The sequence below is a fragment of the Cornus florida genome, unplaced genomic scaffold (assembly GCF_030987335.1).
Source record: "Cornus florida cultivar Cherokee Brave unplaced genomic scaffold, ASM3098733v1 CherokeeBrave_3.0.0_Hap2_Chr03, whole genome shotgun sequence".
Lineage (NCBI taxonomy): Eukaryota > Viridiplantae > Streptophyta > Magnoliopsida > Cornales > Cornaceae > Cornus > Cornus florida.
In genome coordinates this window covers 92,230,452-92,244,840 of record NW_026775573.1, presented here as the reverse complement: position 1 = coordinate 92,244,840, position 14,389 = coordinate 92,230,452, and the positions used below count along the sequence as shown (strand labels likewise).

At 35.2% G+C, this 14,389-nt stretch overlaps 1 protein-coding gene across 1 annotated transcript; it reads right to left on the bottom strand.

The window, feature by feature from the left end:
* Nucleotides 1–1,333: 1,333 nt before the first annotated feature.
* Nucleotides 1,334–9,054, bottom strand: LOC132300874 (mitochondrial phosphate carrier protein 1, mitochondrial-like). Its single transcript, XM_059798147.1, has 6 exons — nucleotides 8,734–9,054; nucleotides 3,700–4,049; nucleotides 3,554–3,597; nucleotides 2,562–2,776; nucleotides 2,351–2,475; nucleotides 1,334–1,761 (listed from the first exon to the last, which is right to left on the bottom strand). The coding sequence occupies exons 1-6, from the start codon at nucleotides 8,887–8,889 to the stop codon at nucleotides 1,716–1,718; spliced, it is 936 nt and encodes a 311-aa protein (XP_059654130.1). The 5' UTR covers nucleotides 8,890–9,054; the 3' UTR covers nucleotides 1,334–1,715.
* Nucleotides 9,055–14,389: the final 5,335 nt, after the last annotated feature.

Here is a 14,389-nt window from a genome sequence, read left to right as displayed (position 1 = left end):
TATAGTAAATATGCATGCACCGTTCACTTAGAGAGAGATATATATATACACACACGCGTCAAGGCTTTGAATTGTTGTCCGCTCAATTTCTGTTCCTTTCTTAATTTAGACACTTAGCAGGTAGCTGGACAATGTGATATCATCCAACAACAACTGATAATAATTGAAAAACTTATGCAATCCTCACATACTCAAGCCAATTTCATTTCATATTCTTTATCATGAATGCCATTAAAATATATATATAATTATTTATTTGAAATTAGAGAAAATTTTAATTTAATTTTACAAATTAATTTTTTTTGTTTTTAATTTTACAAATTTTAATTTAAAGCAAACATAGCTTTAATAAATTGTACGTGTTTTTGGATAGTCGAAATTAGGGATGGCAAATTAGACTCACCAGTACGAATCAAACACAACACGAAATGAAAGAGTTTAGGTTGACCTTAAATGGGCTCGGGTCATAAACGAATCGACGCGATAAACGTGTTTACTTAATTGTGTCGGATTAGGGTTGAAAAGTTTAACCTGTGTAACCCATTTATGACCCGTTTAACTCAACATATTATAACCATGAATATGATCTAAGTAATATGTTACTTGTTTAAACACAATTACTATGAATAGTTAAATCATTTCAACATAAACTTTGTCTATGCTTCATGATTTTTTTTCTTATTTTGAATATTTAGGTTAATTGTGACTTATTTTTTCTATTATTTATTATTTGATTAAATATTAAATGTATCGTTTTAATAAACAGGTGATTAAATGGGTTAACATATTTGTCTATTTAATAAACGGGTTGAGTTAGTATTAAAGATTCTTGACACAATTATTAGATAGCTTGGATTCAAATTTACCTCTTTAGTATAATATCATTTCTTCGATACGACATAATTATGATTCACGAATACAAATTGTCATCCCTAACTCAATAAAGGTCCAAAGGCTTAGTAGTCAATCGGAAGTCTTCAAAAAATATATATATATTCCCCAAATACGACAATAGAATAAGAATAGGACTTGTTTAATATTCTCTAGTTGAATAATCAATCCTTTGGACATTTTCTCTTTTGCTTGGAATATCCTTTCCGAGTACAGGGAAAACAGATACAACCCAAACAACAAACATATTAGACAACTCTCCAAAATACAATAATAATGTATAAATAGATTAAGAGAAGGGCATGGTGTGTGGTTAGATTATTGACCAAGAACAATTCAAATTGATAAAATGAAATCAAGAGTGGTTTCATGTAGCATCAACAATGGCCGATGATTCCTTGAATGGTGGTGCTCACTGTTCATAAATTTGATCTACAAAATATTGAATCAAACCCCCCAATACCAACTAATGTGGCTTCATTTACATTTCCTGATATACAAAAATGTAGCATGTCAATAATTCCTTTCTACAACTCTACCATCAATTTACTAACAGCTTACACTGCAATTGTGAGTTAGAACCATCCAAGAGGAAGAATAATTGAATGAATATAATAAGCCTGCGCTGTAAAAGCATACACAAATTATAAAAACTTGACCAAACTACCATAACAATCTGGGCAGCTACACCCTATGATGATGATTCAAGTTTATGTTTTAGGAACATTGCTGCCCTTATTTCTGAAACAAGAACGTTTTCCCATGGGACAGTCCCTACGTTTTGCCCGACTAAAATGCCATTTTGCATCACCACCATGCATTGATCAGCAAGCTCCTTCCAGATGCCTGCTTAGCCCTCCACTAGTAGGCCTGAAATATTTTCAACCATAGATTACATTTAGAAGAAAGAAAATATAGTTCAAAAGGTCCTCCACTAATCACACTGAATGACGACATCTTTAGGGGGCATTTCGGCAACCCACAAAATAGAACATTTAGGATGTAAAATTTGTCTACCCCATATCCATCAAATATCAAAAGCTCACATGAATGTTCCATTTTAGAGTTGGACCTTGAAATCAATGTGTTCCCTGGGATAGTTTGTAAACATGGAAACGTTGATTTGGGCAAGAGTAAGGTATCACGAGGGATGGTATTATTATAGTGTTAAGACTCTCCATTTAATAAATTTGATTGGCATATTCTTATACTAATGTAAAGGGGACCACCACGTGTGACATACACCACTTTAGATTTGTCAGCAAACATATTAGGGACATCCAAATATAAAATATTGGAGGACAAAGTTGGTCACTAGATTTGCAAATTGATAGGACTTTGACACCGGGTGTGCAACTGCTAAAGCATTTGTTTTTTTTTTTTTTTTTCTTTTATTTTCACGGTGATAGCCACATATGGTCCACCACAAGATTGAGAAGTTCAGAAAAAATACACTTACAGTCCACTTAGCACTTTAATCGTGTCATAGAAAAACCACTGCAAAGTTACAACAGGCCCCACGAGTGTGATTCGAATAGGAAGACTTCTAGTAAACAAATTGACAAGCCCAATGTTCTTCATGGCCTGAAAGACAACATATTAATGCAGTTAATACTTTTGAATAGCAAACTTGAATTGAACCAAAGAAGATTTTGGTGCAGAGGCACTACTTGCAGCACAGTTTCAGCTTTTTTGTTGTAAAGAGAAGAAACAATATTGTCAGCAGGATTAGAGATTATGGTACCAACAGCTCCAGCTGTATAGCCTGCTAAGCATGTCACACCAAGTTGTTGAGCTCTTGAGCAATCTTCCTTTCTTTTTTGAATAACATTACGGTATATCATGTCGACTGAATGCTCAAATGTCGAAAACATTATCATGGAGACTGCCAAACAAATATTTCCACACAAACACAACAGAAAATTGTTAAAGGAAGAAATGTGCTTTTAATATACTATGCGTGTGAAAATTTAATATACGATACTTGATGAAGATTACAACTAACAGAGGGAAATGCTATTTTGTAATGCCAAATATGGCAGTACTGCTGATTATTAACCCTGTAGTGTTGAACAAACAAAGGCTTGTGCATTGAAGTTTCAGGCATTAATAAGATTTCGAGTTCTGGAAGGTATATGGATGCAAGACTATCAAGTGTTCCATATTGCCATGCACTAAAATTGACAATTTCAGGTTGTAAAGTGATTTAGTTTACTGATTTGCTGAAAAAATAAGAAAAATTACAGAGTAGAAAAAGGAAAATATCACGATATATCACAACAAAGTAAAAACAGAAAAAGCTAATAAGAGTAGAATATGTACCGAGAAAAACAACTGAATGAATCCAAGGAATGGATGTTAAACTATGACATGCATGTATTCTTTAGTCGAATATAATCGCTTTGCAAACCATACACAATGGACGATAGATCGATCTGTGCAATTATATACTGGCTAATAGAGGACCAGCATATTTAGCAAATAACATAAAACTCAGAATGACCACTGCTTCTTGAAATATTCTAGCTAATCAACGATACTGAACAAGTGACCATAACAAAGCAGAATATGATGTTTGTCAACTAATCAGAAAGAATATTAAACAAGTAAATTTTCAAACAAGTAGAAAATTTGAAAAACTGCAAGGAAGTAAAGATGTTACATGGAATATTGCGACCCCAAAGTGGAATGAGTCCCTTATAAAAGCTGAATTCAAATATAAATGTATTCCAACTTTAGTATAATAGAAGGCAAGCATGACAAAGAAACAAAAATACAAAAAGATAATTATGTTTTCAGGCAATTTACCCAGAAAGTCCTTCAGTCGCATACAATTTTGGAAACCCATCAACCAAACCCTTTGCAAAATTAGGCTGTGTTTGAACACGGACTTTGATTGCTTCAAATGGACAGAGAGCCACATCAGCAAATACTTGTGCAGATGCACTGCTGACAAAGAATATAACACTCCTGTTATGATCTACCAGCACATCGGAGTAGAGTTTCTTGAAGTATTCATAGAGACCAAATTTGCATCCACCTTGAAGACCATATCCAAAAAATTTACCAGACCAACCTCTCCAAAAGGCAGAAGGGCCTTGTTCTTTCCATAAAGTACTAAAACCTGATATAATGCCATTATACTGGATTGGGTTCACCTGAAGTCAACATCCTACATCAGAAAGATACAACCTACAAGAAACCAAGGCGTTCTATGGAAAACTTAGGGGGATTAAATAACCAGCCAATGTAAAATATTGCAGAAGTAGAAGATTAAAAAATAATAAAAGTGATGCCATATTTGATTAACCAGGAAAAGGTGTAATAAATGGTAGTGTTACAAATTATTCCTCATTTTAAAAAGAAAGAAAATTGTTTAATTTGTGTGGTAACAGGCACTCGTTCATTGCCATGTAAGCACCAAGAAGGCAACTAATCACCATTCTGTAACTTATTATTATTTTTTTTTGGAAAGTTTTATGTCACTTATTATTCTTTGAGGATTTATTCAGTCTTTTGTATAATGTCTCCTCGAGAATATTATTACTGAAAAATATTTTGTTTCTAATTAAATGGCTCACTCAAGACTACAAGCTGAGGTAGATCTATGATCTTTGCCTTCTCGACAGGGTTGTAGACCATTGCCTTTGGCAGAATTGTGTCCTCTTTCTGTGCTCATCTTTGACAGGGTTGTGTACTATTATTATCAGCAGAATTGTGTACTCTTTATATGCTTATCTTTGACAGATATTTAAGCCTATACGTCTTATGCCTCATCACCAAAGTTATCCACCACATAATGTTATCATTGATTATATTATTTACAGTGATCATGATTTATGTAAATTATTCTTGGCAAGGAAACTACTTTAATCTCATGAGAAACAAGGAACTTCTAAAAGGCCTATTATCATCCAGTAGGGCTTGATTGCACAATTCTCCCGCCAAGCAACCAGTCTCTCATTACAAACAACCCCTAATTTTCTTATTTGATCATGTAAAGGAGTATTTTCTTGTTGATTGTCCACATGAGTCTACCTGCAAACAGATGTTGTAGCCATCTGAACAGGTAATCTCCACGTTGCTCCCTTCTCTCCCTTATCCACAGGCACACGTGGTCTTTAATGTGGTCCCACCTTTCTAACAACCATATGACATAGCCTATGGTTTTATGCTACCTACTCGCAAGGATCTCCCCTCTAGGATAAGCCTTGCCTACCATATATTGCAAGGATCTCCCCTCAATGATAGGCCTCACCAAATTCCCTACAAGCATATGATTTAGAGGCCCTTTTTTGGGTTCTTTGAGGGCTTAGAGGCCCCTTTTTGGCCTTTTGTAGCTTTTGAGGAATGCGTTCCCCTTTTGAACGCTCTTTAATACATTATTTACTTATATAAATAAAAGGGTGTGTGATTGTGAGGCGAACAACTCACAAGAACCTCTTCTCCTCGGATACTACAACTCAAAAGGGTGCCATTTTTTTTTTTTTTTTTTTAAACAAGTGAGAAAACTAAAATACTACAACGAGGACCTTCTCTCTAGATTAGCCCCATTGAAGTCTAGCGTGACGACTCCCACTGTATGAACAAAGGATAAGACGACACCCTAATGCATCTGATCCACTGTCTGAGTTAGGAGTAAGATTTCAGGGATCTTCTACAGCTCAATGTCCAGATGATCGTCTAGCTCATTGTGGGAGTCGTGAATGATAGCCTTCTGATATAACCTAATTTAAAGAGTGAATCATTTCCTAATGAATTTAACATAATTATATTTTTTTCATGTAACAGGAAAAACAAGAGGAATGGGAGAACTAATGACCTCAATCTAGCTAATGAAAATTCAAAAAACTAACCCCGAACCCTCTTTTGCAACAACTTGCCCCCAAAACATAACCACTATTATCTCCTTTTGCAATTTGGAGAAATGCCAACCACCTAATAGAAACCAACAAAGCATAGGCATGAAGACCACTTCTTCATATTTGTTCTCTATCAATACCACTTGTTTCCTACCAATCTTTGATACACATGTTTCACAGTGCAAGAAATACACCTACACTGAGGTTTAATAATAAATGAAATAATCAGTAGAAATAATGTCCATGCAAGATAATAAGAAAGTTATTATCATAGATCGAGACTCGAGTTATTTACCAATCTGGATTGAGTAAAGAAGCGCTAGTTGCCGATATTATTGAGAATGACCACTAGAATTGGCCTGTTAGTTCTCTCCCTTCTATGATGGATATTCAGAGGGAACTCCTTTCTATTTCTCCTAATCCTCAGAAGAAAATATTCCATGAAACCCTTGTCCATCAAGGAAGCATGAACACCTTTAGACCTTCAAGGAGTAAGATTGATTTGCACCACGTAATTTGGTTCAAAGGGTATGTTATCAGACATGCTTACACTATGTGGCTGATTGCTAGAGGGAGGTTTCATACTCAGGATGTTATGATAAACAAGAGTATTATTCAGAAAGCCACTTATTTTTTTGTAGAGCAAAAATTGAAACTCTTTACTACCTGATCTTCTTCAATGACCTCTATCCAAGGTTTGATTGCTTGGGCAACTGTAAACCTCAAGAGCAAGACTCTAAAATGCCAAGTGAACATGACTCTGCTGGCTACGGGTTGGTTACTAGTGCTTATTACATTTGGGAGAAGAGTTACTCCAGATTCCATATACTCTAACCCCTTTAAGGATGTGGTCTCTATTGAAAAGGATATTATGCAAGCTGTTTGACACTCCCTCCACTCATATTCTTAACATTGTAGGTTTTCTATCTAATACATGGCTTCAACATATAAATAAGTATTGATTATTGATTATTTCACAAGGGAGAGATACTATTTGTATTTATTATGTCATTTATATGGACAGAATTTTTCTATCAGTAATCACAAGTTTGTAAGCACCATGATAAATAAGAACAAGATCAATCGACTCCACCATGAAGGAAATCCCCATTACAACTGAGACAACGTTTTCCATATACCAGAGATGGAACCTTCACCTCTAATACTAATCAATGGGTATCAAACTGTCATAGAACTTGTTTAATACCATGCGAACTATTACACCTTGCTTTTCTACTCTTCGGTGTTCTTCCATTTCTCCCATACATTTAAATTCATAACCCAAAGTTCCATGTTTGATAAGGAATATGAATTTCTTATGATCTAATAAAAACCCAACGAGCTATTCCTAAAAGGGTAAAGTGCAGAAAACACCCCTATGTTTTGTTCAGTAGGAAGGAAGAAACAAGGGTGGAGAGAAAATAGGAAGGAATGAACAAACTTCCTTTGTTTGGTAGAGAGGAGACAAGGAGAGAGAGGATAATAGGAGGGATGAATAATCCTTCCTCCTTTACAAATTTTCATCCCTCCAAATATGGGCAAAACAGAGGAGAGAAGACAAATGGTGCTATTATGGAAGTTTTGAATTATAATTCCTAAATTATACAACTTTTAAATTACAATATTATCCTCTATAAACTACAATATTGTAGATAGTGTTACACATAATAGTAAAAACAATTTAAAACTCTCTCTTTCCTTCTCTCCTAACAATCACAATAAATTGTGATCGTATTCTTTTCTCTTCCATCAAATCAAACAAAAAAAATGGAAGAACATAATCTCTTCTCTAGGGATGTCTCATCCATCCCTTCTTCTCTCCCTTCCATCCAAATTTTTTCTTTCCTACCGAACGAAGCCCTAAAGTATACTCCGTATAGCACTTTCACCCCGTATTTTAAAAAGTGTGCTACTATCCCCTTTAATGTTTTAAAATTATAAGGAAAGACCCCTCAAATTACTTTTTGCAAATCTCTGACATAAAGTAATGCTTTAATGCCCATTTTATCCTTTTAGCCTTCTGAAAATGCCCAAGGGGGTGTATACTAATAATCTCATAGTAGAGGGGTGTTATGTGCGCATAAACTAAAATTAACCCACTTTTGAAGATTTTTTCTCTCTCTCTATATATATATCCTCTACACCTTTTAAGAGATATATAAATATTCAAAAAATAAAATTTTGTTTGCACGAGTCTTATTGCTTTTAATATAAATTGAAATTAAATACTAAAAGAATGACAGAGAGTTAGATAAACAGTAAATTTCACTTTTGAGGTTTTTCTCTCTATATATATATTTTTTTGATAAGTCTCTCTCTATATATTTCTTCTACAGCTTTAGTGTTTTTTCTCTCTATATTTTTCAAAAATAATATATACACTATATAATAAAAGAACAAAAATGTAGAATAGAAATACACTATATATTTTTTTACTTTGGGTGTGTTTTGTCCACACAAGGGGTGTGCTACGCACAATAAGCATAGAAGAGGGGTGTTTTCACACTTAAACAAACCTTTCAAATTTTGGCCTTTTTCATCATTTCACAAATGACCTTTTTAAAAAATAATATGTAAAATTGGGCATATCATGTTAGGTGGGACTTAATTGCACCAAATCAATAGTTTTGTGCTTGTGATGGGTGTGATATGCACGGTAAGCATAGTAAGCATGGTACAGAAGTGTTTTTTGCACTTGACCCATTCCTAAAAACCCTATTTATTCCAATCAATATCAAATGTATACCAAGTAAAATAATGCAAAATATCTTGTTCAAACAGCCAAAATTCATCGAATTTCAGTAATCAACCAAGAAATGAACATGGTATGTAGCATAATCATAAGAGCAATTGAAAAACCAGAATATTGGTATAAAAACAAGCAAAACCCATCAATAATCTCAAACTAAAGCATTCAAATTCCTCCAGTTATGGTATCAATGAAGCGAGCGAACCTATAATAGTGAGTGCGAGAAATTACCTGCATGTTCACTTTTAAGACATCAAGCGGAGTTATTGCAAGATGGGTAGTACCAGCACTGAGCATTCCTCCAACTGTGCAGATTCCATAATACCCAGCTGAGAACTCCTCACACAGCCTTCCTTCAAATCCTCTCATTTTTCGTTTCTCCGACATTCAAACTCTTCTAACAACCGAGAACCGCATTCGTTCGACTCTGTATCCAACGAGTATACTTTACACAGATCACGAATTCAACCTGAACTTCTCAGAGAACTGTATGACGGAGAGATACCTTGGCTATCATGGCCGCCTGGTATCTCTTCTAGCGACGTTCTTGATACGCAACTGGGGTTTGAATATATATATGTGTGTGTGCATATATTCGACGCCATGACTAGCGAACTTCTCTTGTTGGCAATACCTCCACGTTTTCAGTTCTAAATATACGGCCCAAAACATAGTCGAAACGCTTTTCGGGGACCAGAAAACTAACTCTGAAGGGTTTTAAGCTGGGGTTTTAAATGGATTGAGTTTGGCCCAAGATCCGACCCTATTAAATTTTTTTTTTTTTTTTTTTTTTCCACCTCTGGGCAAAAATCGTAGGCGTACATGTAGACTATTAGGCCGCAAATCCTCTGCGGAGATACATGAAGCTCCTAAAGATTTTTTACTTCTTTTTTTTTTTTTTTTTTTTTTTTTTGTCATTGGCAAAGACAAGAGCCCTACGGCATCTACAAGCAACAGACCCAACAGAACCACAAAAGAGAACCAAAGCCACAGGCACAAGCACCAAAATACACAAAACGACAGATAGACCCTACAAAGCCTTGACCAGGCAAGGCAAAAAAGCTGTAGCAGCAAGTGATATCCAACACCAACACTCATAAGAAGGATTGAGAGCAGACGTACACACCCTGCACAACACAAAACACAGTCCATGTGTGACGCGGCCCAAGATAGACCAAGGGATATGACCAATCGCCGGCGAACCACAAGCAGGGAAAGCAGCAGCGGAAACCTAACACCACCAAGAACGAAAACCACAATAAACCCATAGGAGACCCAGCCTCATGAAGATGACCGGCAACAACAAACCACGACCCATAGTCAATGGCGGCCGGAGGAGAGGCAGCTCTGAACCGAGCAAGAAAAAGGAGCAGCGAAACTGCTTCAATAACACGGCCAACGCGCAACAACCCGAAACAGGATAGAACATCCGGCACGCTGAACCAAGAAAACAACGCCCCTTTCCCAACTAGCGAAACCGGGAACAGGATATCCCGTGCAGCAACCAACCAGAATTCACAACACATGGCCACAAAAAGCATGATCACAGACAACCGCCCGCTGCAGACCCACAAAAGACCAGGGAATAGGAGGACGACCAGAAAAGCCAAGCAAACCAAACAAATACCGGGATCAAAAGGGAAACCCAATGGAAATCGGCCCAAAACCCATCCACCTTTCAAAACCCTCGAACGAACAAGCCAGTAAGGTCGAACGGCCAACGGGTTCGAACACCCACACCAATCGATGCCGGGAGGGAGGAGGAAAGCCATCCCATAGAAAAAACCCAGTGGAGAAAACACAACTCTGAAAACAGAGAACCTCACCAAAGAGGAACCTCTACCGTAGATGATCTCTCGCTGTGGTGTGACTCTGGGATCAGGGATTTAATTGAGCAGGAAGGGAAAGAGAGAGAGCGGAGCGGAGAGGAACTTGGCGGACTAGTCTACACTGATTTGGGTGGGGTTGTTTAGGATGAGGCAAAAACAGAGCCCATCACCCATTTCTTTGCCTCTCCTAAAGATTGTTTTACTTGATATATATTTTGCGACTTGGGTGTTTGGTGGGATAAGTGAGGAATGTTGATTTAATTGTCATTTGCTATTATATTCATCCTAAAAAAAAGTATTTACATATAATTTAATTGTAGGATTATTTATTAATTGTGTAGCTCACATGATTTGGACATGTGATATATTTCTTTAATTAATGGTTAAATAAATAGATATTCGATTAAAATTATATTATTTAGTCAACTTATAAATTACTTTATGGTAATTAATTATTGGAGAAGTGTTTTCCTATTTATTCTTTACTTTAATGGAAAGTGGAATTAAGATTACTAAAAGTGTATATATCCCATCAATTATGTACGCTAATGAAACAACAAGCTATAATTTTTATGTGTGCAAAAGGCCAAAAGAGAGAAATCAGTTTCCACGCTTTGCATATTGTTTGGAGTTGAAGCTTAGTTTGTTGTTAAAGGATCTTGACATTGGACTTGATCTCAATGAGATTTGTAATTACAGATCTATATATTTATATCTAACTATTTATTTATACATTATAGGTATGTGAGAATAATAAATTCTAAGATTTTGGGATTCACGTTTATTTGTGATAAATGCTTAATACAAATTATTAAAGTTTACATATGGTATCAAAGTGTATAGTTTATGCAACAACCCGGTCATTTGCCTTCCTTTCCTTTTTCCTGAAATTTTACGAATGTATTTTTTTCGTTTAATTTTCTTTTCTGAGCTCTGTTTTGTGTCGCTTAGTGTCATCTCGAGTACTTAAAATTGGTTCCTGAGACTCTTTTCCGTAGATTGACAACTTCCTTTGAGGATCAAGTCATTTTCACATTTTTCGTTTTTCGACACTGTGCGCTATTTCGTCCTTTTCCCTATTCTGTCTTATCTCCGTTTGTTAGTTTTTGGCACAACCTCACTTTTCGTGCTCGGAGTTAGTTTTTGACTTCATATATCTTGATCTTGCGTGGTTTCCACGAAATACGTATCTTCACTTTTTCAAGAAAGTACTCTGGTTGTTCCCGGTGTCCATAGGGGCATGGATGCACAATTCTTTAGAATCTTTTTCTTTTCTTGGGATATTTTTCGTAAATATCTTTTGAAGATATTTTATTTCAGGGGTTTTTAAGAAAATATTTTTGGAAGATATTTTTATTCTGGGCCATAAGTGCAGTTTTCACTTTTTGGAGGGGCTATTGTGCAATTAATGAAAGTTATTGCAAAATGTCTTGTTTTGAGCCTAGATCCTCATACGGGATTCATTTTCACATTTCGTCCAGTTGTGTACTCTTGGAATTTCCTCCTGATCGATGTTTTCCAATTTCAGGGTTTCTGGCATCGGTTTTCGCCAAACTTGTTTTGGGCATAACTTTCTGCTCGGGACTCAGTTTTTGATGTTATTTCTTCCGTTGTTCATATTTTATTATTTTGAATCTTTTTTGTTCACAAAATTTTTCCATTTGAGCGCGTCTACTCAAATTTTACTTTTTCGGACCCGGCGGGGCCCGTTCGGGGCACTTTTTGAGATTTCTATAAAAGGAGGATGAGATATTTCATTTTTCATCTTCTCCCCTCTTCATGCACGACCTAGAGCTCCCATGGCAGCCCAAGGGGTGCTGTCATCTTCTCTCTCCTCTTTTGGTTCACTTTTCCTTGATGGAAAGTCTTCGGCCTTAACGTTTGTTATTCCCCTCGCCGTGCTCTACCTTTCTCCCTTATTAGAATTCAATTTTGACCATTTCTTGAGTTTGGTTTTGAGGTCAAGTTATGATTTTCATGGGGCTTCTTGCGGATTCTTGTTCACGGTGTTTTCCCCGACAAAACCTCTCGGTATCGTCGAATTCGGAGCACTTTTATTTTGGTGGGCCTTTGGGATTTTCATCTCAAATTAAGGTAGGAGATGTTCTAGGTTTAAATTCTTGTTATATAACATGCTTGTGATGCTTATACTACTTGTTTGCATGATTAAATATAAAATTTAGAGATTTTATTATTTATTTTTCTTGTACGGGATCTAATTTTCCCGGTTGCTCAAGACTTGGTTTAAACACGTAGCATGATTTTATATTGCCCCTTGATATGCTCATTGTCGTGTATTAAAATTGGAACATTTGAATAAGTATTAAAGATTTTATTTAATATTTATCTTAGGTGAAAGATTAATTCACATGGCCTTAACTAGTTTGAAATTAATATGTGTTAACATATTATATTAGGCCTTAGCATGCTCTTCAACATAGTTGAATTTGAAAGTAATTGGAGGTGTTTTGAAAATTAGTAATTATTAATTAATTTGATTAATTAATTTGCCCCGAGTGCACTATTCACTCCATTCGAATTCCGACTTGATATTCTTGATCTACATGCCATATAGGTTCACATATATTTTATTTAGAATATTCGGTGAGGTTTGGAAACCTTTCATTTAATTAATTTCCTTGTTTAAAATTTAATCCTCATGGTGATATACAACTTGGAATTGTATTGTGGCATACTAGAAAATTAAGTTTTGGTATGGTTGTTCACATGTATTAAATTGGGATTAATTACATTAGAATTGCAACTTTTAATTTATATTTAACTTTAGTGAAAGTTTAATTTACATGGTCGTAAATTGAATGAAATAAACTTGTAATGTGATATTACATTAGTCCTTGGCATGTTCTCTAAGATTTGTTAAATTGAGAGCATTCGGTTAAGTTTGAAAATCTAGAGATTTTAATTAAAAGAATTAATTAAAATCTATTTTGTGGTACCATTAGCTTAATTAAGATTTTAACTTGATATTTGTATTGGCTATGACTTGTTTACTAGTATATATTAATTGTGGACCATTTGAAGTTGCTTTAGAACCTTGGTAATTAAATTAGCATGATTTAATTAGAGTTCTACTTGTTGTTCCAATAACCTAATTGAGTTTTAGAATGGATATAGGTGATGACCATGCCATGTTCCTTAATATGTATTAATTTGAGGTTATTTGGAATTGAATTAGAATCTAAGGAATTTAATTATTTTTATTTAATTAAATTCTATCGAATCGAGCCATGGATTTAATTGTGTTTGAAAATCGTTTCTATATCAAAATCCTAGACATGGACTTGTTGTATATTCATTTGGTTATGTTTTGAGCATTGGATAACATAGTTTCTATGTTTATACTCATGAAAATATGTTTTCCTTATTGAATATATTGTTGTCATGTGTAATGATTTGCACATTTCGTATTTAACATCATTCATGCATAGCGTGTAACGAATCGCACACTAAAGATTCGACATTCATCACATCATATTAGTTGTGGACTTAGAGCATATATTGTATAGGTTTCCAAATTTGGTTGTGCTTGGTAGATGGTTGATTATCTTGCATATTCCTGTTGATATATGCGTTGTTGCACAACTTGTTGATTTTGGAAACTTGGGGATGTCGTTGTTTGACTATGGCTAGGACGTGGTTCTAGTATGGGGGATAGTCCCTCTATATGGTCTAGTGCGCACATAGGGAGGTTACCCATGGGCTAGTAACCCTAAAGTAACTATGTTGTCAGTCTGATCCGGCGTGACGTCCGAGTATCCACTTTGTTTGATTTCGCATTTCATTTTTAAGTTGATAACTAGATGATGTTGTAACTTGTTGTTTCTTATTTGTCGTTCCATTTTAAGTTACAGGATGTTAACTTTGCGAAATTGTGCTTTATGCATTGTATTGGAAGTTCCAATGTTGGTTAAATTGCATCGATATTGAAAATCTTGTTTTGACGTTCTAATAAAGCTTAGGATTGATCCTATTGATTCATTTATAATATAGACGTTAGGTAGCATGAACCACTACTGTTATTTTGTGCTTTAGATTCT